This window comes from Marmota flaviventris, chromosome 2, assembly GCF_047511675.1.
Source record: "Marmota flaviventris isolate mMarFla1 chromosome 2, mMarFla1.hap1, whole genome shotgun sequence".
NCBI classification, from domain to species: Eukaryota; Metazoa; Chordata; class Mammalia; order Rodentia; family Sciuridae; genus Marmota; species Marmota flaviventris.
This window is the reverse complement of record NC_092499.1, coordinates 140,508,053-140,531,706: the sequence shown is the minus strand read 5'-3', so window position 1 is coordinate 140,531,706 and position 23,654 is coordinate 140,508,053. Positions and strand designations below refer to the sequence as shown.

General features: G+C 41.8%; 1 protein-coding gene across 2 annotated transcripts in view; it reads left to right on the top strand.

The window, feature by feature from the left end:
• Positions 1-23,654, top strand: part of Agbl1 (AGBL carboxypeptidase 1) — a 705,341-nt gene that overhangs the window by 66,088 nt on the left and 615,599 nt on the right. For both annotated transcript variants that reach the window (XM_071607355.1, XM_027922002.2), the window contains exon 4: positions 4,636-4,673. In XM_071607355.1, the coding sequence (XP_071463456.1) occupies positions 4,636-4,673 (38 nt within the window). The remainder of the gene's footprint in view (positions 1-4,635; positions 4,674-23,654) is intronic.

The following is a 23,654-nucleotide window of genomic DNA, read 5'->3' as shown; positions in this document are numbered from 1 at the left end:
CTAATGGTCTAAAATTATATTTTTCTGAAGAGGAGGGTAGAAGTCCTCTGACATCTAGAATCTTGACTGGGCCATCCTAAGTTGTGAAAATGGGTAGAATGGAGGCTGTTCCACTTTGCTTTTGACTGTTGTAATAGTTCTTTGGGGCAAGGTGTTCTGTAGCCATTTCTCAAATGGTCCATTCATCGATGGAAACCAGGAAAATTGGATGGAGAACAACATTTTGCTACTTCTGCTTTATAGCCTACTAGGAAGCACAAACAATGTGGGATGATGGTATTGGCTTAAACTTCAAGAATATAGTGCCCTCCCTATACTCCTCTCTAAAATCAGTGGACCTTAGGAACTAGGAGTGCCAGATGTCCATCCAGCAAGAGACAGTGCAGCACCCCAAAGGCACTAGGGACTTGAGTTCATTTGCTCAATACAGTGGACTTGGTCTCTTGGGGTGGAAGTTACTGAATATTTTCTTGTTCATTTAAACTTGATTTTGCCTCTTGTAGATGTGGCCATTTGTTGATAAAGCAGTTGCCTAAATTCTGATGGCTTTATTCTTTCTTGGTGCTAAACTGAAGGAGAAGGATAGCAGCAGACACAATGCTCAGACAGGGGACAAGCACTGTAGACTCTTATCTACTGAGTTCACCAAAATCAAAGAGCCACTTGGACAAATTCACATGGTGGTCTGGTGCCAATTCCCAGGCACTCTCAGGGATCACAGGGATCAGGGTCTTCAGCTGGCTCACTACTTGATTTCAGACACTTCTTATTCAGATCTTATATGGATACTAAAAAAAATGTGTTTACAAGATTTTTTTTTAAGGAAAGCATTTACATTACATTCTCAAGTAAGCACACATATGCATATATGTGTATTGATGTTAAAGTTTCCCAGATTACCACTAACCTTTGCTACATGACTCTAATATATTCGATTCCATTCCAACTTATTTCATTTTATTACAGGAGCTAGTGCATGCCTATGAAATTGATTGTGCAACTCATGATTGGGTCACAATTTGCAGTTTGAAAAACACTAGGCCTATTGACTGTCATTTTGAACTCTGCCAGGCTCCTCCTCTTTCCTGAACTGCAGGTTTGCTGCCCCCTGGTGCTGATGCTTTCCTGGGTCAGCCCTCTCTTCTGCTCTTGGTTGAATTTTCTCATAGGCATCACCTGCTCCCCTGGCTACAACTATTGTTGCCACTGTAGGAATTCACAAATATCTATTCCCAAATCTGGTTACCCTCTGAAACTCTATAGGAGTCCAACAGCATTTTGTAGTTTCATGTGGCTTTCATATGGTTGGTGATCATCATTGAATTTGGCATGTCCCAAGCCAAAGTAACTTTCTCTAAATGAAACAGCTTCCTTCCTTGGTCTGTTAGTGGTTTTCTTATTCTCTCACTAATATAAGTCTAAATGTTTCAGACCATCACTGACTCTTCCTCTTTCTTTGCCCTTCATTACTGACCTTTCATCAAATCTTGTTAATTCTTTGCTAGTAACCTTCCTCTCACTTTTCCATCTTTGACACCACATCACTTTGATTTAAAAAAAAATGATGTCTTATTATCTACAGAATTGAGTCTGAACTGTTTAGAATACTAGATTTTGACCCCAAATCTTTTCTCCATCATTATTCTAAAATGTACCCTTTATTGCATTAAACATGGATCCCCCAATTATGAGCTGCAAAGAAACAAATCTCTCTAACCTTTCAGGAATTGGCCTCAATTATTTGACTAATGTGATACTGACCATATCATATGAAGTCATTGTTATATTAGCATGTTATTTGGTACTTTCTCTGGAGAGTTAAAATCTGGGAGTTACCTTGAATATCCTCTTTAATAATGAAAGAGTAACCAAGCTGAATTTACACAATCCTCTAAACCAATTGTTCCCAATCTTCAATGTACAAATGTATAGGTTGATCTGTTAGAGTGTTGTGGTTTACACGAGGTGTCCCCAAAAGCTCATGTGTGAGACAGCACAAGAAAGTTTAGGAGTGAAGTAATCAGAATGTGAGAGCCTTGACCTAACCAGGGCATTAATCCACTGGTCTGGATTAACTAGGTGGTAACTGTAGGCAGGTAGGGTGTGGCTGGAGGAGGTGGGTCACTGGCTGCATGCCTTTGGGGTTTATAGTTTGTCCCTGGTGAGGGGAGCTCTCTTGCTTTCTGTTGCCATGTCCTGAGCTGCTTAACTCTGCCATGCCCTTTGATGTTCTGCCTCATGTTGGGCCCAGAGCTATGAAGTCAGCTGTCTATGGACTAAGACCTCTGAAACTGTGTGCCTCAAAGAAATTTTTCCTCCTCTAATTGTTCTTGTCAGGTCTTTTGGTTACAGCAATGAAAGAGCTGACCAAATCAGTAAGGATTCTGATTCAGCAGATCAGGAAGTGGGGTTGAGATTTTTCATTTCTACCTGGGTTCAGAAAAAGTGAGGCTGTTGGTCAGAGACCCACACCTTGAGCATGGAGCCTCTGGACATCCCTTGAACCTATCCCTTCTCCTCCCTGCCTCTCTCTGGGTTGGAACCCTTATCACCTCCCATCCTCCTAACTGTCTGCCTGCTGCCTACCCTGCCCCTCCACTCTCTCCCTCATGAGCCTAGTGTCTAACCTTATAGATCCAGCCAGTGATTGGAGTTTGGGCTAGGTGTCTTGCTTGGAACATCCTCATTCTTTTACTGTTTTCATACTGTCATTCTTCTCTGCCAACCCGTTTGGGTGAAATTAATTTTGCTGATCTATTTTTCCCAAAATACTGATTTTCTTTTTTCCCCAGCTCAAGCTAGGCCCCATGCACTGCAGCACCTGGGTGTTTTACACTTAGATTTCCAGCAGTACCCTCAATGGAGCAATCTATTATTGCTAGATCCCTATGGGGTTGCAGGAATGGGGCTGCAGGAGTGAATGTTGATTAGAGGAAAACTTGGTTATGAACAATGAATGGAGCAGTCCCTCCATGGAAGCCAGTTTTACCTTTTTTTTGGTAGTTGCCCTGTGTTGGACTCACTCAGCTGAGGTGTCATCCGCTGTGGGTCTACTCTGGGACCTGTGTGTTAGAGGTCTTTGTTGTTACAGGACTCTTTTGTAGGTTATAGGAAGCAGTGATATCTCATGTACTGCATTTCTATTTTTTATTTTATTTATTCATTTTTCTTTTTACTGCTGACTCTATTTTTCAATTCTATTTTCAACATATTGCAAAGAGAACTGTCTTTCTTCAGCTAGGCAGAGATGAGAACAGGGCCATGGAGAGATTCTGGAGAATAGCAGGAGGGGAGGAAGCAGAGGTGGGTATGGGATTCCTGGATGTGGGGTTCCAGCTCTGCTTACATGTCTGTGTAAACTTGGAAGGTCAATGTGGTTCCCTTGGCTTCTTTTCCCGATACTTGGAGATGGTGGGAATAGAGCATTACCTAATAGTCTTTGAGGATAAGTTGCCAGGGCCATACAGAATATATAAATTAAAGCAAACAGAATTCTGCCTCCTAGAACTACACTATATTGCCCTCAAAGCAAGTGAAGTTTTCCTCTGCCCTTTGGGTAGGTGTTTTAAGTCTGTTTTCTGTTGTTACAGCAAAATAACTGAGACTGAATAAGTTATAAAGCATAGAACTTTATTTGGCTCATGATTCTGTGGGCTAGGAAGTCTAAGAGCATGGCTCCCACTTCTCCCCAGCATCAGGTAAAGGCCTTCTCACTGCATCATAACATGGTGGAGGGTATCACAGGCTGAGCCAGTGCAGGTGTGCTACCAAGATCTTTCTTCCTTTTCTTGTAAGGACACTAATACCATCATAGTGGCCCCACCCCTCATCACCTAATCTAATCTGAATTACCTCCCAAAGAACCACTTCAAAATACCATTAACCTATGAATTTGAGAATCAGGTTTCCAATGCTTGAACTTTTGAGGGACAATTTCAAACTATAGGAGTAGGTCTTTGTGTATCCTTCCCAGACTTAGGGAGCTAATTGAAGGATCACCAAGGTGTGGACCAAAAGGCATTTTTGCTCCCATTTGTCTCTTTTCACTACAAAGACTGTGAAATTCCTCCATGGAAGGAAGCAATGCATTTGGAAGAAAATCTCCCATAATAACCATTTTTCATCTTAAGGAAACAGCCTCTCCTTCCAATGTGTAGATGTTTTCTAGTGTGTCCCCAGGGACATGAGCGTTTTGAGAAGTGTGCACTGCACTGCTGCATTCGCTAAGCCTCCTAGCCTTCCCTCTCCCAGAGTCCCCACATGTTTCCAGGTACAAATCAGGAAACTGACAGGAACTCTGGCTGGTATGAGCATCAAAAACAACCTCCCACGCCCCCAAAAAGAAAGGCATGCTGTGCAGGGAAGTTAGAGGAAGGTGGCAGACAAGGGGGAAAGAGGAAGAGATTTTCAGCAGAGGAAGGGACCTCTGAGACCCATTTGCAAGATGGACACTTCACTCTGTGCAATTTCTGCATTTATGCCTCTTTAATGGTCAATGGTGTGATCAATAGAACACCTGCTCCCTGGTTAATAATGGGCCTGTTAGGTGGCAGCAATGAACACGGTGGCTATGGGATCCATGGGCTGACAGAAAAAGACCACTGAACATTGACTTTTCACTTTTCTTTCCTCCAGGGCAGCCACTGAAGTTTTGGCAGTACTGCTGAAATCCAGTAAGCATCTTTTTTGAAGAGTGGTTATTTCTCTCCCTTCTGATGTTAGTGAAAGAACTCTTTTGTCCCAATGGCTCCTTTCTGACCCTGTAAAGGAATAGAGCCATGTCTTTGGCATGAGATAGGCTATTCCAGGTTCATGACTTCAGAGAAAGCAAATACCTCTCCATGTGGACATGTCCACCCATAATGTACCAAGACAATTGATCCTAAATCAGGTATGTTGTCTTTTGTGGCCCTGGGAACTCCCCAGATCCTCCTAGAGGGTTTGCAACCCTTAAAGATTGTTGGAATAGTTTCCAGCTTCCTGTGGGATTGTTCAATGGAAGAAGAGGTGAGGGCTAGGTGTGTAGCAGATTCTTTTGTTTGGTTCTCAACTCAGCTTGTGACTCTGTTTTGGGGCAGGTAGGATGGTGGGAATTGCTTGGACAATGTCGAAGTTGATAACAGATTTATATTAAGAAGTTGGCTCTTTTCTCAATTACTTGAATGATTGCAAAAGGAGAGCTCTGGGGGTCTGAATAATTGTGAAGATTTTTTTTTATGCCTAGGTCCCTGGGATAATTACACTGGGAATCAATTTCATGTGTGAAGTGTAATAGAAGGCGTGATGCACTTGGGAGTGAAGAAGTCTTACTTAGCTCAGTGTTTTGATTTTCCCCCACCTCATTTCTTCATCTGTTTTAATTTGGCATCTTGGAAACCAGCTGCATCAATTGTGATTTTTTTTTCCTGTAGGGAGCCTGAGGCCTGTGGGTAAAAGGTGAACTTTAATAAAACTTATCAATAAATAAATAGAAGTGAAAACACCCTCTCTCTCTCAACCATACAGCTCTATCAACTCTAAACACCAGAGAAGGAACCAAATCACATGATGCTTCCTATGTTAGTCTGGTTTGCATCACTGTGACTAAAATGTCTGACAGAACAACTTAGAGAGGGAAAAGTTTATTTGGGGTTCACAATTTCAGAGGTTCAGTCCAGGGTTGGTTAACTCCGTTGCTCTGGGCTTAAGATGAGGAACATCATGGTGGAAGTGCCTCCCAGAGAAAAACTGCTAAGCTCAGGGCAGCTAGGAGGGAGACAGGGGCAGGTAAGGGGAAACAGGGACAGGATATAATCCTCAAGGGCACAGCCCTAGAGACCAACTGCCTTCAGTCACAGCCACCAGCCTACAGGTGGTTACCTGTAGTGGTTACCAGTAGCCCATTGAAATTGTTAACCCATCAAATGGATGATGAGGTTATTACAGCTCTCATAATTCAATCTTTTCACCTCTGAACATTGCTACATTGCCTAACACATGAGCTCTTTGGGGGACACTTTCGGATCCAAACCATAATACTTCCATTTACAGACTGAAGAAAAAAAAAATTGAAGCTTGAATTGATTTAGTTTATTGGAACTTGATATGATCCTTGAGTATATCCACAGCTTTATGACCTTCAGGAAGAGTGGAGGTAGGCAGAATAGGTGGAGGTGTGCAGAGTGGGAGGTCATGATGCTTTTGAGATAGGAGGGGATGGAAAAGTGGTACCTGTGAGATCTGAGGAGGAGACTGTTCATCTTTGGGAGGATCATATTTCAGGTTTGACTTTTTTTTATTGGTTCTCTTTGGGAGGAGCATATTTCAGGTTCTTTTTAGTTACACATGACAGAATCCATTCTGATATAATTATGAAGCATGGACTATTTCTTATTCTAGATAGGATCCCATTCTTATGGATGTACTTGATTCACATTGTGTACCTGTTTGCTGTTACTCTCAATGTTAATGCCTGGTATTTGATGCAGAAAGGTGAGGGAGAGTTTAACAGCAGGACAGAAAGAAAGTGAGTATGGCTAGGTTGGTCAGCCTAGGAGTACCACACCTGAGAAAGCATCTTTCTGTTGAGCCCTCCCCGCACGCCTTGGCAGTGGAAGACTTGATGTCTCATGAGAAGGGAGGAGTGAGAGATGAATGAAGCCAGTTTACCTTTTACAGACACCTTCCTCACCTCTTAAGTTTAGAGTTTGATGTCCTGAAATAAAATGTGCCTACAGTATGTAAAAATATGAAAATAGTACATGCCACTTGATATATTGATATGAAACATGATGTGTTGGCTCAGGAGAAAACAATAGCCAATGCAAATATGGATTGACTCAGACTGAGATGATTTAGCCAGTTTTCCAACATGTGGGTCATGCTTAGCGAGCCTTTAAAGCCTCCAACTTCTCTTTCTCCAGAGCAAGACCCAGATATCACTTCCTTTGAAAAAGCCTTCCCTGATTACCAGGACTGGGCTTGATTCCTCTCCCTTGCACTCACACAGTTGCTCCCATCTCAGCATTGATTATGCTGTACTGAAGTTGCGGTTGTCTGTTTCTCCAGCAGCTAAAAACTTCTGAGAGAAAGAGTCATCTCTATTGATCATTGTATTATTTGTACCAGCACAATAAAGAGCTCAAAGCCAATATTCACTGATTACGATTTTAAATGAATAGACAATTCATGATATTTACACACATAAACATGGCAATATTGCCCTGTTCTACCTGAACCCAACCATGTACGCCTACAACCAATGTTCCTAACATTTGTAGTTTTGATTTAGCTACACTAATGGATGGTTCAGGAACTGATAGCCTGCTTTCCTTCACATACAAAACAAGTTTTAGTGTCAAATTGCAATGATGCATAGAGTCGTTTGCTAATTCTGCTGAGCTGTTCATACAGACCCTGGTCTGGGTCTTAGGTTATTTATAACATGAGAGAGTTGGATCAGAGTCTGGCTAACATTTGTTCTCCCACTAAATAACCAGCCTAAATTCATATCAGAGTTTCTCAGTTTGGCACCATTGGCGTTTTGGGCTGGATAATTCTTTGCTGTTAGGTCTGATCTGTGCATTGTAGGATATTTAGCCACATCCCTGACCTTTGCCTACCAGGAGCCAGTATCACTTCCAGATCTAACAAATAAAATTGTCTTTAGACACTACCAACCATCTCCTAACCCTGCTGGGGGTCAGAATTGCTTCCTTTTGAGAAGTATATTTGGGCATACACATGTACATTTGAGCTGAAGTCTAGTCAGATTGTCAAAGGACCCCTCCTCAGATATTTTCTTGATATTTCACGAAATATCCTTCTTGCCTAATTAGTCTTAAGTTCCTCAGCATTGGAATAATTCATATAGATTCACAAGAGATAAGAGCACAAAAAGCAGAAAATCATTACAAATCTTCACAAATTACTTGGGAGCAGAACAGGCTATTGAGGATCTCGAGGGTCTTAGGACAAGGAGGGCAGATAGGTTCTATTCCAAGTGGCAACTCCAGTGTACGGGGAGAAGGATTCTGAGATTATATTTGAGCTCAGCAGGAAAGAAGGCTGCATTTGGATTGCTTTCTGTCATGGATTTCCAGAGGAGCAATAACAGCATATTGGGGAGTTACCCTCTTGGTTCTATTGGTCTATCCAAAACAGTGGGTGGCATGGAGGATCTGGGCATACATAGTACCACTCCAGTAGATCGGGTTTGCTGCAGGGCACAAGTCTCGTGGGTTTTCCAGTTGGATTTTCCTGTCTACATGTCATGTATAGTTAAGACCTGACATGGAATGTCTTTCCATTTGGATCCCAGAGTGAGTTCATGTCAGTTGAACTTAAATGCAGGAAGTCAGCTTCTGTCTAAAATTCCAAACCTCGCCATCTGGCACTGATATCTGGGAATGTTTAAGTGAACCTTTAGTTCCTAAAGGGACACTTCTTTTAACTGATGATTATTTTGACCTTGATATTTCCTTGTCAGTTAGTATAAAAGTCAGCTATTGTAGTAGATCTCTGTAACTGACTCACAAAAATAGAACATTCGCCAGTCTAAATAAAGCTAGCACAAAGTATTTACTACCTGGGAGCAGTCAGCATTGTAAACACTAAGATAGGATTGGGAATCTGAGGTCACCAAGATCCTATCAAGTCATGTCTGGCTAGAGTCAATTTCCTACCCCTAATAGAAAAAGCAGAACTGGGAAATATGGGGGACTTGGAGTCTTATGTCCACAGAAAAACAAAAAGAAAGCTTTTTGTTTTTTAAAGGTCATAAAAAAATAAAAAGAAAAAAACCCTCTGGTTACATTAGGAAGATCTTACTATTTTGCTTTGGCTCTCTTTCCTATCAAGTAATGAAAAAAAAAAAAAACAGTGTAGGATATGTGGATGGTAAGAAGAGAGAAATGAACCCAAAGATGTCTCTCATCTCTTTTCTTTTTCTGGGCATTAGTAGGCAAAAATAGCTTGGATGTCCTAAGCCCCTTTTCCAATTGTCTTGGAAATTCTGGGCTCTACAAATTAAAAAGTTATTGCTCATCCAAGAGTCCATTTTGTTATCTGTGTTTTGGATTAGAATGGTCTAATCCAAATCCCGTGCCTTTCTTCAGATCAGTTCCTCTTCACTCTCACATGCACAAATTTTACATTAAATTTTCCTGTATTGAGAGCTTTGCCCTTTTGTGCTCTATTCTGCCCAAAACCACTTAGTACTTTATTTAAAAAAAATTAACAAAGCCTTGATTAAGAAATAGTGCTACTTCTATGGTGGGGAATTTCTTTAGTAAACTAAAGCAACATGTTAATTTTGTTTCTGTCTCTCTTGCTATCTTCATTCTTTCTACCTTTTTCTTACCTGTCTCTCTGCTGTGATCTCTTTCCCTCTAATACTCTTTTCCTTTTCCTATGGCCCCCACCACCTCTCCCTCTTTCTTTTTGTTTCCTAACTTCCCTTCCACAAGCATTAATCATAAATGCATTTTTTGAAAAATTGCAGCCCTGGAAGTGGCACTTGAATGAGATGTGCCAATGGAATCATGCCTGATTTATACAGAGTCCAGGGATGAATCTTCAAATAATGTCTTGGCTTTGACCTTGCTGCCCAGATTTAAAGGTCATTATCTTGTAACAAGAAAACACTTTCTGGTTCAGAGCTTAAATCTTAATAAGGAAATGATGAGTCTACTTCAGACCCCTCTCCAACTAAAGAATTAGCATTTAGAGGAATCTGGAAGTTTGCAGAAGTTAGAGCATGGGGAGGGGTTTGGAAAAAGGAAGTCTAGTTAGCAAAGCAAGGGAGGTGGAGAAGAAAGGAAGGAGGGAAGGATGCAAGACAACTAATGGGAAGTTTGGCAGGAAGATGAGACTTCTCACAGATCTTCTTCGTTAATGCTGCTCCTGGCTGGTTCTCAGGAACAGTGGGCAGTGATGCTGCTGTGGAGTATAGGGAACAAGGGCCCTCTGAGCATGGAGAGCTCTGATCACAAGCACACAGACTCATTTTCTTCATGGTCATCCGCTGTGTTCTGGCAGTCATCAGTGTAGAGACTAGAGGACGTGATGGTCAGATGGTTGCTGTACTTCAAAATGTCAAAGAAAGGTCCAGTTTTGAAATGCATCAAAGTCAGGTCTTTATAGGCATTTTGGATGCTTCTGAGTCCTTAGAATGGCCATATGTTTAAAAATGGCTGGCACTATGACTCTTTTGCCCTTGTGATCACATACAAGCACCAATGGATGAATGCCACCTTCTTTGCACCTGCGTGTATATTCTGCATTTCCATATAGCCTCAGACCTGCCCACCCACCTTCAGAGGCTTTGACCTGTTTTGGTAAGCATGGTGCCCCCAAGATTCTGCCCACTTGGTACATTTCCTTCTTTAGTTTCTGGATGAGGGACAGGAGCCAGTCCATCAAAGCTGCAAAATATTTTGAGGTTTCCTACTGTAGTGGTATTCAAACATGTTTTGTTGTTTTATTTATATATTGTTTAACTGGTAAATAAAAATGAACACATCTTTGGCATACAACATGATATTTTGAAATATGTCCACATTATGGAATTAACTAGTGCATTTTCTGGGTAGAGAGCTTGGAGCCATGTACGTCTAGTTTCTATCAGTTCCTCTCAGTGGCCTTTGAGACACATTCACAGAAACATAGGGTTCCTGAGAACCCTGGAAGCTATTGACCTTTTCTGCCCATCCTCATTTTCATACCAGGAAACTGAGAAGCATAGAGAGGAATTGACCCACTCAGAGTTCTGAGACTTTGACAACACAGGCTCTTAGGTCTTACCACAAATACCTCTGGTAGGAGATTTCTCTGAGTACCACCTAAGCCCAGCTCTGCCCAGTGCTGGTTTCCTGTTAAATCTTTCCACAGAAACTGACATTTGTATTTCAAAGAAGTAATCATATTATAATCAATGATCATGTTTTTGCATAAATGTATGTATGCATAGTTTTCTTACTGGCTATAGTTCCATAGAGGCTGAGATACCTACTGTATTCCAAGCCCTTACATTGGGCGGTGCCCAGAGGAGCGACTAATACATTCATGTTAACTAAGGAAGGATTTCAGTTTCCTGACTTAAACCTCCTACATTTACTTTCACTGAGCCTTAGCGAAGAGGCCATCCCCAGAAAGATCAAACTGTGGTGTGATTATAGACCTTATGTCTCTTCTTCCCACTGTAACTTCTGGAGAAGCATGCAATAAATTTCAGTGATGAGCCAAAAATTTGTATCAAATAATATTGATAGATTTTTGCATTTGTCATACTGGGGTGGACTGCTGTGATCGACTTTGTATGAATGCAGCATAGCAAGCTACATTCATCACGCTGTTGGTTTGAAATGACAACACAAATATCTGCCATTTATCGAGTTCTTAGTATGTCAGGCACTGTATATACATTTAGCCCATCAAGGAGGCATTTTAATCCCCATTTTGCAGCTGGGGGAGACTGAAGTTTGGAAAGCTTAAGTAATTCACACCGCCAGAAGGCTGCAGAGCTTACCTGCCTGTCTCCAGATCCTCGGGAGCTGAGCCCTGTGCTGTACGAAGAAGAGATAAATGTGGCTAGGTTTATTTAGCCCAAAGAAGATATGACCAAACATTGAAAGAAAGCTAAATAAATATTTTCTAAGCATTAGCAGGATTATTTTGGGAGGGATCATCTGTCTTTTAGGATAGAAAAGAGCATTATACCGACCTCTCCATATAGCATTTGAATGGAACCCAGAGATAGATGCCCAAACACCAGCATAGCTGTCTGAAGGGCCAGTGTCTGCTGTGAGGCTGAGCATGAGACAAGGCTGATGAATGATGGGGTGAGAGAGAGGAGGGAGCAGGAACGGGAAGGATTACAGACTCCTATTATGTCATGCCACATTCAACTTGGAACATTACTTTTTTATTTTTTTTTCCCTTGGCCCAAAGTTCAGTTCTCTCTGCCAAATATTTATGTCTTTTGCATAAGTGTATGAGAGATTTTTTTAAAAGTTTAAGCTAGAAAGATGCAGCCTATCCTGGATTGCCCGCTTCCCTTCCCACTTGTGACCCATTAGGTGGGGTGGGCTAATCCAGGCTGAGCTGTGGACAGCAATACATGTAGTTCCTATTCCTGCCATGTGGTGGTGCTGTTCTTTTAGTTATCTTGGTCAGGCTAGTCCAATATTTATTTTCGGTGAGTAATTTGTTTATCAGGAGGTTATTTTAATCTAATTTTGGCCATATTTGCTATTCCATACTATCTGTGCTTCCCAGAGTTAGCAGCTTGCATGTCTTGAAGGAAATTAGCTGAAGATGGTCTCAGAGGCATTTGCTCAGCCATCATTTAAGGGAGTTGGGAGGAGGCAGGGTGAGTTGGAGCCCAGGGTTAGAACAGCCGATAGAATTTGCTGCATTCCCAGTGATATTAGCATGATTAAGCAGGATTCACTGGAGGGTTGGGACCATTCACAGCAGCTTTGTGAGAGCCACCTCTGGTTAACAGCAGCAAATCTTGTAGTTAAGTTTCTCCGTCTTCTTCTCGCCCTGTGACAGCCTGTTTCCTTCCTTGCTTGGTCTTCTTACTTAAGGACAATGCCCTTCTGCCTATCCACCCTCTGGGTATCCCTCATCCCATTCGATGGTATTTTTGTGAATTGTTACTGCTTGCCTCCAGTGAGATGGGAAGGAGGGTGGGGAGTGGGAAGAGAATTACTGTTTACTAGGGTACCTGCAATGGATAATGATCATAACTATTAATTATGAAGCATCAGCACTTGCCAGGCACTTTTCACACAATATTTCATCGAATTTTCATTATCCCCATTTATGTGATAATTGTGTTATTCTCCCAGGAAGATGTCGTTAGGGGAGGCTAATGACTTGCTGAGATCCCACCAATAGTAAGCAGAGGCTGAAGTTTGAATTCATTTGTGATCATCTCTAAAGCAGGAAATCTTCCTGATTCACTGATTATTCCCACCTTCCACATGGAATTAGTAAACCTGGGCTCTGGGTTCAGCAAGTGGTTCACTGTATGACTTTAGAACTTTGCCATTGCACTTATATCAGTTTGGCTTGCCATAAATTGTGAGGATCACATTAGGTGAGGAACTTGAGAATTCTTTAATGGCAGAACTTTCTTTTTTTCCAAAGATGGAATCCTGTGTGGAAATGACACACATAGGTAGTAAATACAGTAGGAACAGAGCAGAAGACCCCAATTAATGACAGCTTTGCCTTTCCCCAGCCTCCTTCCCCTTTCTCTAGCTCTGGATAGACACTGAGAAACTTCCAGGGAAGTTCCTAAGGGACTGGAGGAAATCAAGTTTGAAAATTTCTGAAATGAATACTCTCAAGGGATCCTTTAGAACTTGGTCTGTTGTTTGGGATTACAATTTAAAAATAGGTTGACACTTTCTTTGGGGAGTTTGAAAAGTATGCTGTGTTTTACTATAAAGTGCTGCTAAGAAAGAGCAAGTGAAGTTTGTCCCAGAGAAATATCCAGAATATTGTGTTCATGCTTAAGCACTAGTTGAGCAATTTTGGGGTCTCTTGGGACTAGTGGACCCAATTAAATAGTTGAACTTGTAACAGTGGTCCCTTCACCTTCTGAATGTATTCCTCATTGCTCCAAGTCTTATTTAAAAAAAAAAAAATTCTCTCTCTTCTCCCCTCTCCCCCTCCCTAACAAGATTAGGGAGAAAGTGTTATTGTTTCTTTCCCCAAGTTAATTGCCCTTGAACACACCCACTACAGGAAGGAGATGCCTGTTGAGGATCTGGGAAGCAAGCAAATATCTCCCAAATTAACAAGTGAATCCTAACATGCCATCAGGGTGCTCAGGGGCCTCTTACCAAAGCACACCTGCAATGTAACCCTTGAAGTTCCTTTAAAAGCCCCATCCCTCCTGATCTGGAGAGTCACAGCCTTTGGGACAGGAGTAACCTGTGTTTCTCCTTTGCTAGCAAAGCAATAAAACTTCTTTTACCTTTTTCTCAAAACCGTGTCCTCATTATTAAATTGGCATTGATTGGCATCGGGGACAGGGACCAAGAGCTTTGGATTACAAACTGAACTTAATCAAACAAGGAGGGTCAGATTCCAGTTGGGAACACACAGGCTGTTCAGTGGCAAGAGCAGGATGGTGAACGCCTTCAGAAAAGTGGTCAAGGTGTCCAGAGGTACCCACACTGGGGCTAATAGAGCGGTGGGTGGTGGTGTTGAGACTTTCTTGCTTGACACAAAGCATATCATTGTCATGCAGTTATAATTAGTGCTGGTTCTTATACCCATGCGGGACGCTTTCTTTCAAGCAAGTGATCCTGTTAGGATTTATCTGTGTCTCCCTCAAAGGCTTTTGCTCTGGCCTGGTTGTGTGCCGATAGGTTTTCTGTTCCTTTTAGAACAAGTCAAAATTGTCTAAGGAGGTTCAGGGTCATGTATGAAGGTTTGCTGTCAGTTTAAACCCCTTATAGTCCACAGGGCAACACGTGGTAGAGAACATTAACAGCACATCAGTCACCTTGCAGCCCCTCATGAGACTATATGGGATCAAGTTGTGGTCACAGGACAAAGCAGTCCCCTCCAGAGATAATCAGTAGCATCTCAACTAGCTGACGTGGGCAGAGTGGGAGTGCTGTTGACCTTCATAGATCAACACTTGCTTGATTATTGCCACCCCTCAGAGAATCCTGGAAAATTTAGGAGCTGATGATATAAGGGCGTAAAGCCTGCTGAAGTTTAAATTAGTCTTTCAGAGCCTCCCCTGTGTGGTGAATGACATCTGGCTATTCTCAGTATCTGTCTTCCCTCTCAGAGTGTTTTCTGTGGAAAGGCCAAAACGCTTGAGGGTTTGTGGGCCATACAATTTCTGTTACTGTTCCACTCTGCCCTCAGAGGGCAGAAGCACCAAGGACCATGCATAAAGGGGTGGCTGTGGCCATGTTTCCATAAAACTTCATAAACACAGGCTGTGGGCAGTTTGGTGACCCTATTTTAGACTGTGTGAGCCTCAGCCCCGGTATTCTGTCCCATTAATCCTTATTTCTTAAGCCATTAACTCTAATGTGTTTTATATAGTGGGCACTCAGAGCAAGTTATCGGAACGAACAAAGGAATAAATAAATAAGTGAATGCATACAGATGCGGTCCTGTTTAGTTGATCCACGTGTTCTCATTTTGTTTTCATTCTAGGAAACAAAGGGTTAACATCCAGTCTGCTGAGTTGTAAATGTTTGCATTTTAGAACTTGTATCAACCTGGCATAATTGATGACTGACTATGGATTGACAGAGATAAAGTATCACAAAGATTTAAAGAGATAGACACAAAGATAAACATCTCAGGGCCCTGAAGGTACACAGTGGCTTCCTATTACATTCGGGATTGACTGGCCAATTATTTATTTATGTCAAGATGTACATCAGGTGCTTCCTTCGGATTTCTAAAAATAGCAGGTTATGAAGCACCTTTTCGTGTATTATCTTATTTAATCCCCATCATAATCTTGTAAGACAGGTAAATATTTAACTGTTCTATAATAATGGTTCTCAACATGAGTGATTTTACCCCCAAGGGAATACTTAGCAAGATCTGGGGATATTTTTGGCTATCACACATACGGTAGGGTTGCTCTGTGCATCTACTGAGTAAAGTCCAGTTTGCTGCCAAATATCCTACAAGGCTCAGGACAGCCCACCACCACAAACAGCATCCAGCCCCAAAGCCAATGGAGGGAGGTTGAGAAAACTGTTTTATAGAGGGGACATTGAGTCTCAGAGGTTGGCTGCTTGGCTCAGGACCACGGGATATGTGCTTGGTATACAGGTACAAAAATCCACCCCTTCATTTCACCCCAGAGGGTTTCAAGCTTCTTCTTTTTAAATAAATAAAACTGTTGATTTTTTATTTAGAATGAAATCCTTTGCAGAACAACTACATATAGATAATGGCAAAGCTACTCTGGTGGCAGTAGTGGGGACCAAAGGACCCACTCAGCCTCTTCCTTAGTCCCTCCCGCTAACCAAGGGACACACAGTATAGCAAACCCTTTCCATATATGATGAGACAGAGAACATCAGACCCCTCTTGGCACCCCAACCGATTTCCCTGGGGCCATTATGTTATTTTCAGCCTGATCAGAGGTTTCTGGGTTGTGCTTTGGTGAGATGCACTGTGCAGGGGAGGAGAGGATGGAAATGGGCCCAGGAGGCGGCCATTGCTGGTGCAGCCTAGGTGATGGGGAGGAGGGGAACACCAAAGCGTCCAGCTGGGTGCTGTGCTACCCTCTGTAATCCCAGCTACATGGGATGCTGAAGCAGATGGATCACAAGTTCAAGGCCGGCCTAAGCAACTTAGCAAGACCCTGTATCAAATAAAAAAATAAAATAAAATAAAAAGGGATGGGGATATAGCTCAGTGGTAGAGCACCCCTGGGTTCAATGTCCAGTCCTGCAAAAACAAAAAACAGAATGCAAAATAATGATAGGAGTCAAGTTAAAAGGAGCTGGGGTGAGGCTCAAAGTTCTGGGATTTCACTGTGACATGCTCTCAGATGACATAAGGCCAAGGGCATCGAGTTTGAGTTCAGAGGCTTTTGCTCTTTGCCTCCTCCTCACACCCTGAGAACCTGGAGAGAGAGTTAGTTAATGAGCTAACTCAGATGCGCTGTTTGCAACCATGCAGATTTGTTTTCCTGTTGTCCCTACTGCTTGTCTGCGTTCTGGCCCAAGCAGGCAGCGCCATGGCCGACATAGCAATTAGTAGAGAAAGGCAGGTGGGAAAGGTTATTTTTCTCCTTCCTGGTATAAATCCTGGCTTTCTTATTTGTGGATCATCCTCTGATGAGTTGTTGCTGGAAGCAACAGAGTGAAACCAGGCCGATCTTTTACAGGAACCCAGAAAGAATAGTGGCTTTTTTTTTTGGGGGGGGGGCAGTGAGTGCATTTGAGAGTCTACCCTCAAAATAAAACTCTGGATGGATAGAAAAACTCTTATACAAATTTCCATGCAAAAATCGATCATTCCTAAGGTCTTTCTTGCAGAGAAAATCTGACCTGATGTATTTTCCATATTGGCACAAACCCCTGTGGTGGATCTCAGTATGGTGCAGGCACATGTTGTGACTTTGCCCACCTTTCCAGTAATCTTCTGCTGCTTTCCCCTTACTTTCATCACCTGGCTTTAGCTAACCAACATTTTTTTTTTGTTGTTGTTGTTGTTATTTGCACTGGCCAAATTCTGGCATTTCCACTTGCTGTGCCCTGGAGATGGTAAGAAAGTCCTTTCTCCAGATCTCTGCATTCTGAATCCTTCCTATCATTCAGACCTCAGTTCAAATGCTGTACCCTTGAAGGGCCTCTCCTGACCACCCAGTCTAGAGTAGCTGTCTCCCTTAGTCACTTGAGCGTCACTTTTATTCTCACTTGTCACTATCTGAAATTACCTTATTTATTTTTCTTTGCTTGTGTGTCTATTTGGTATCTGCACCGCCTGCCCCTCACCCCAACAGCTTCACAGGCATGTGAGCCCCATAAGAGCTGAGACTTTGTCTCTTTTGTTCCACTGCCTACAGCACAGCCTGTCACACAATGGCATACCATAGATGCTAAATAAATTTGTGTTGAATGGATTCACGGTGGCACCTTGGGTTTGATTGTGTGAGCACAGTTTTAGTTTGTAACTCACTGTCTGCTAGCAGCAGCAGGATCTGGTTCTCAGAACAAAGCCCTATCTATTCATTTGCATATGCAGAGCAACCCTTCCAATTGACACCTGTTGCCTGGAATCAACTCATTTTAGAGAATTTTCAATGTAGCAATGCAGTATTGTAAAAATCAATCATATCTTCTTGAACCTTGACCAATCATATTTCCTTGACTGTAAGGTACACCAATTATTTTATGCCACTAAGAGTGGTGATTAGTAATCGGCTTAAATTTTGAAGAAAATGTGGAAAGAGGCGCCTTAGAATTGATAAAGCATGATATGAGATTGACTCAGTATATAAGCTATGGAATGTGAATTGGAGGAGGTTTGAGTCTTGTGGTTTTCCTCTTCATAAGTGGAACACTCCTTTACTAGACAGTATGCTCACACAGAAGAGCAGAGGTATATGGAAGAAAAGGAAGATGTGGATTTCAACACTTTCCTGAGCACGGAGAAATTTCTCTGGTTGAGGAATATATCTGTGGGGAGTTATTAGATGGAGCTGGTTTTCTTTATTAGAAGTAGATGAGTCTAGGTTTCAAATCATGCTATATTGTTTAGTTTCTTATCCATCTGAGCCACTATTTCTGCAGCTTAGGAAAACCATCTTTAATCTTATAAAGGCAGTCAGTGGGAAAACAAGATTTGCTTGAAACCAACATTTGCTTTATAACCAAGTTTACTGAAATGCATCTACTTTAGAAAGGGAAAGGGATACCTGTAAAGTAATTCAATATTATCATTCTTATTTGAGCTAATGATAATCGAGTGTAATTTCCATTACTGAAGGCATTAGGATGAGTTATGTTTTAGCACATCTCTTGCTGCTCTTCCTTTGTGTGCAGCACTCCACCTGCTTTTGCAACTGGGGAGGCAGTGGGTGAGGGTTGATTTCATCTCTCCTTCTCAGGTATTGCATTCATATTCTGGGCTGTCCTCACAGAGTCACTAGCTGGATGTTAGGAGTTAAATTGTGTCTGCATCTGGATACCAAAAATTGTGAGCTCTGTTAACCTGAATCAAGGGCTTTGGGGAAAAGTTAGGGTGTCAGTTTTAGAGTCAGGTGGGGGATTCTATTTGGATCCTAGAGATGCCATGTATAAGCTCTGTGGACTTAAGCTATTTACCTTCTCTTGCATCTTCATTTGTAAAAGGAAAAAAATTAATGCTTATCTCAAAGCCCTTCTACGAGACAAATGAGATGATCCATGTAAAACGACATAGCCTCGTGCTGAGCTCATAGGAGACATTCACTCAATAAACACTCATGCTTGTAATTGGAGTTGCAATGGCAAAGTCATCAGCGGCTTGTTCTAGTAATATGATTTCAAAGCCTTGGTAAAAGGCTACTTTGTACAGAAAGAGCTTCTAAACTGGCTCCTTGAGATGATCACCAGAATCATCTATTGCAAAGTTGAGTGATTGACCCTTGTCTTGAGTCTTAAAAACAGGGAGTTCTAGGGTGCTAGTCACAGGGTTTGGGTGCTGTGGTTCGAAGTGACTCCATCAATGTGAAATCCTGATTGAGATCAGGCATATTTTTGTGATAGAACTGCTCAGGTTGTTGAACACAGTGAGCAGAGGGATTGGAAGCAAACCTTGGAGAGTAAACAGGAGTTTGGTGAGCCTGGCTGAGTGGTCTTCTGTTCTGAGAAGGGAGCTTCTATTCCAAAAGAGACAAACCGAATTGTCAGTTGTTCAGACAAATGGATTTTTAGGGAGTTCATGAACGAATGATAAAGCTGTTTAATTTCCTTTGGTGAAAATTTCCTAGGATAGTATATGTCACAGTACACTATGTAATTGAAGATGATTTCTGTCCTCAGGAATGACAGAGGACTTCAAATCCTCAAATTTATTCTTAAGCAAATATGTCTTATTCCAAAGCAAGGGTGGTTAAGTTTAAACAACTTCTATCAATCAACTGTATCCTAGAGGATTAACCAGGTTCTTAAGAAGGCTTCAGGGTAATCAGACCCAAATGCATGCAAATTTTGCCAAGAGGGAAAATACAGAGATCCACAATGTGAGCGTGGCCTGTGAGGGCGCCTTGGATGAAGTGGTGCCATCCTCAGCGCATGTGCATGGGGGCATCTCAGGACAGCTAGGCAGCAGTGGGTGACATGGGGTTATTTGGGGGTGAGAAGTCAACTATTTCAATGGAAATTCAAACACACCATGATTATAAAGTTCGCTTACTTTAAAACTTCTCCTTGGGTTATTCCCACTGGTGAAAAGTCTGTGGGGTTTGGACGTCATCCTTGCAGGAAAGGGAATTATCATTTATTGAGCACATAGCTTATGCCAGGTGCTGTGCTATGTACTGGATCCTTATAATGGACTCATAAGGCAAATGCTTTAGTTATCTTTATTTTTTTTACATTGCTCTAATATTTATAGATGATGGAAATACAGTTAAGAATGGTTAAGCCATTTAGTCCATTCTGTGATATAACAGAATACCTGAGACCAGGTAATTTATATAGAACAAAATTTTATTTTCTCACAGCTTTGGAGGCTTGGAACTCTAAGATCAAGGTGTCTGGTGAGGTCTTCTCACTGTGTCCTCACGGGGCAAAAGGCAAAAGGGCAAGTGAGCAGAATGCTGTGGGCAGTCTCTTTTATAAACACCTTGATCCCATTCACCAGGAGGAGCCTTTCTGGCCTTACCTCTTGGAGGCTGCACCTGTTAATACTGTCACATTGGCAGCATCTGAGCTTTGGAGGGCATCTATTCAAACTATAGCACTAAGTCATTTAATCGAGTCACACAACTAGTAAGTGTTAGACCCCAAGTTCAAATCAACAGCTATAGGACCCCAAAGGTCCCATTCTTGCATGTGGCTGTCAAAGGAACATGTCCATATCTGGAGCAGTTGGCACTTTGGTGGAGGGGAGGTTGGAATCATAAATAGATGGTGCTGATCATGAGGATGGTAAGTACAACAGGCAACAGTATGGAGGGTGCTTATTGTGTGTTAAGCATTGGGCTAATTTATATATATCAACACATATTTTTTCATTTAATTCTCTCAACAACCCCATAAGAAGGGAGTATAATTAGTTCTGTTTTCAAATGAAGACAGTGATAGAATGTGAAGCAACATGTTCAAGGGTGATGAGATATCGTGGAACCCCTGGCCATGTAGGAGGATTTAAGAAACACAGCTTGCTGGAGGCTGAGGGGTCACCCATGGATCAGGACCAGTGAGGCAGGGAAGATGGGATTAGAGGTCTACACTAATTTATGTGTCTCATTCCTGGAGTGTGGCTCTTGGTCTCCAGTCCATTCCTCTGCTGCAGGGGCCCATGTGTCCTCCACTGAAGGTTGTCACTTCAGATGCAATTCCTAGATGGGGGTCGGGGGAAGATCACAGCAATGACAACTTCCTTTACTTTTGCCAAATAAGAGGGGCAGAGTAGTGGGCTTCTTGCAGGTGTAGTAATCTGGGACACCAAGCCAAGTATTTCTCCCCACCAGTTGATCGCGCCCCAAATTTCCCAGGAGAAATTTAATCCTTTGAGTCTGGAAGGTTTTTAGGCTTTCCTGTTTAGAAGACAAATATCTTCATAAAGATGGTTTTGCTTTCCAGTGCCTTTAGGGGCTCTAGGCAGGTAATTCACTTTTGAAGGAGATGGGGTAAGACTGAAAGGTGAGTTGGTTGCTATGGCAACCCAGAAGCCTGTTCACCGTGCATAAGCATGGACAGAATGGCCTGGCCAAAAGACTACAGGCCACTAATTTGTAACTACAGTCAAAGGGTTATGCATTTTGCTTCTGGCTATCAAAGTGTATTATAGAATATGTGGGGAATAAAAACTATGAAAAAACTCGAAATTAGTCACTAAAATCATAATACCCTCCTCTTTTTCATGAAATGGCATTGATATCTTGGCATATGCCCTTCTATGTTTTGTTTGGTTTTGTTTGATTTTTCTTTTGGTCTGAGTGTAAAAATCTCTATCCGTCGGGTGTGCATGAAAGAACGACATCTGAATTTCAGTTAAGAAATACTTGGGTTAAAAATTACTAGACCATATTTCAGACTGAGAATTGGCTCTAAAGAGGCTCTGGGAGGACCTAACCTGGAGGGATAAGTTGAATATAAAGGGTGAACTGGAAGGAAGGAGAAAGATAATTTCTTTATTATTCATGGATTAGCAAAATAAAAATTGGCCAAAGAAGATCCCTGGCAGGAGGCTGACAAAGAGTGACCAGTGGAATAACAGGGCGCCCAGGAAGCAGGGAGAGTACATTTGAGGTGGGGTAGGTGTTAAAATCAAAGGCTTTCAGAACTTCTTTCGGTCCATCCATCATGTTCCAACTAGATTAAGAGATAACAGTTTACTTAAGAAATTAAAAATATGTCTACATACCTAAGCTACAGAAGTTAATTTTTTCCAATTAAAAAAAAAATCTTAGGAGGAAGCCATTTATGCACCTGGGCTTCAGTGTCTGAAGAAGGTTGGGGACCTGGAGTCCCCCTCTCCTCCAAAACTCTGAGCTCCCCCAGAACAGTATTTGAAAACGCACCATTTCTCCTCGATATTTCCCCTTGTTTTGAGAAGCAGTGTTTTCCTCTCAGATCTTCGAGAACTCCTCAAGTTGCTGATCCCGGTGACCCTCATTTCATTCTTTGGCTCTTCTCCACATTTGCTCTTCTTCAATTTGATGAATCTCCTCTTGTCGGGTTTTAGATACATATTGACTTTTGCAAAACTTCCCAAGCCATTCTCAGACAAAGATTGACTGATGTAGGGTCAGGTAGGAAGGGGGTTTAGCTAGTTCAGACGTTAGTAAACATGACAGCTTGTTGGGGATTAACAGGAAAATCGTGAATAAAATCATTGGGATTTGTTAGAGGAGTTTTCTCTCAGACAATTAAAGATTTTTTAAAAAATTTTTTCATTACCCCCTTCCCCTGGCCACAAAATGAGAGTAATGGATGAAGTTCATTAGGATAATGCATTATCATTCTCATACCCTTAAAAATAGATAAAAGACAAAAGTCCTTAACCTTGAACTGCCCACAGGGCCCCTGTGTGCTGTGTTTGCCGTTTTGGCATCTTTTCAAGCAGATGATACTTTCCTTTAATACCTCCTACTTAATCCTCAATTTTCTTTTAAACATCAGATATTGGAGAGGCTGGAACCTCATTTAGGCAGTAGAGAACTGTAGTGCTTTGTGGCCAGGACCAGCCAAGGAGAGAAATAGTTTTGATACTAAAGAGTAATTCATTCAAGAAGGTAATGAAGGTGATTTAAACCTTCTACAAACACATCTCTGGGTGTATAAAGCTCATCACTCTCAGTTCAAGGTCATGGCTGAATGGGATGTAAAAAGAAGAAAATAGTAATAAAATTAACTACAAAAATGTGTCAAAGATCTCAGTGGGGCTCCGTGAAACCTGACAATGTAGAATTTGATAAACAAGCAAAAAAAAAAAAATTCCATTAATATTATGAGAAAATCCCTTTGGAATAAAGCATTGAATTACCATGTTATTTTTCATACTCATTGCTCACTTCCAAGGTCTTAGAGAAATATCTGACTTTGAGGTAAATTTTGCTTATCTGGTTACAGTTCATGGGTTCTGCCACATACACATTTTGGCCAGATACACATGTTGTCTCATGAACAAATTTGAGTGGTTTGGATGATTGAGAGATGTGCAGTGAGAGAGCAGAGCTACAAGACTGGGGTATTTGTGGCTGAGATTCGGTCTCTTTGAGGGCTGTAGTGCACTTTGTTTTGGGGAGCTCAGGTGCCCAGGCATCTTCCGATAGGTCTGCCATTGTACACACTCATCTACCAACCCTGAGGCCCACAGATGCTACTCTGAAAAGTAGCATAGGTTGACTGTAGAGAGAAGAATCTTGGACTGTTTTTGTGCCTCTGTTTCTTCAAAGAGAATTTCAACCATATTTTAAAAAATTACACCCATAAGACAGTCTCATGGAGGTC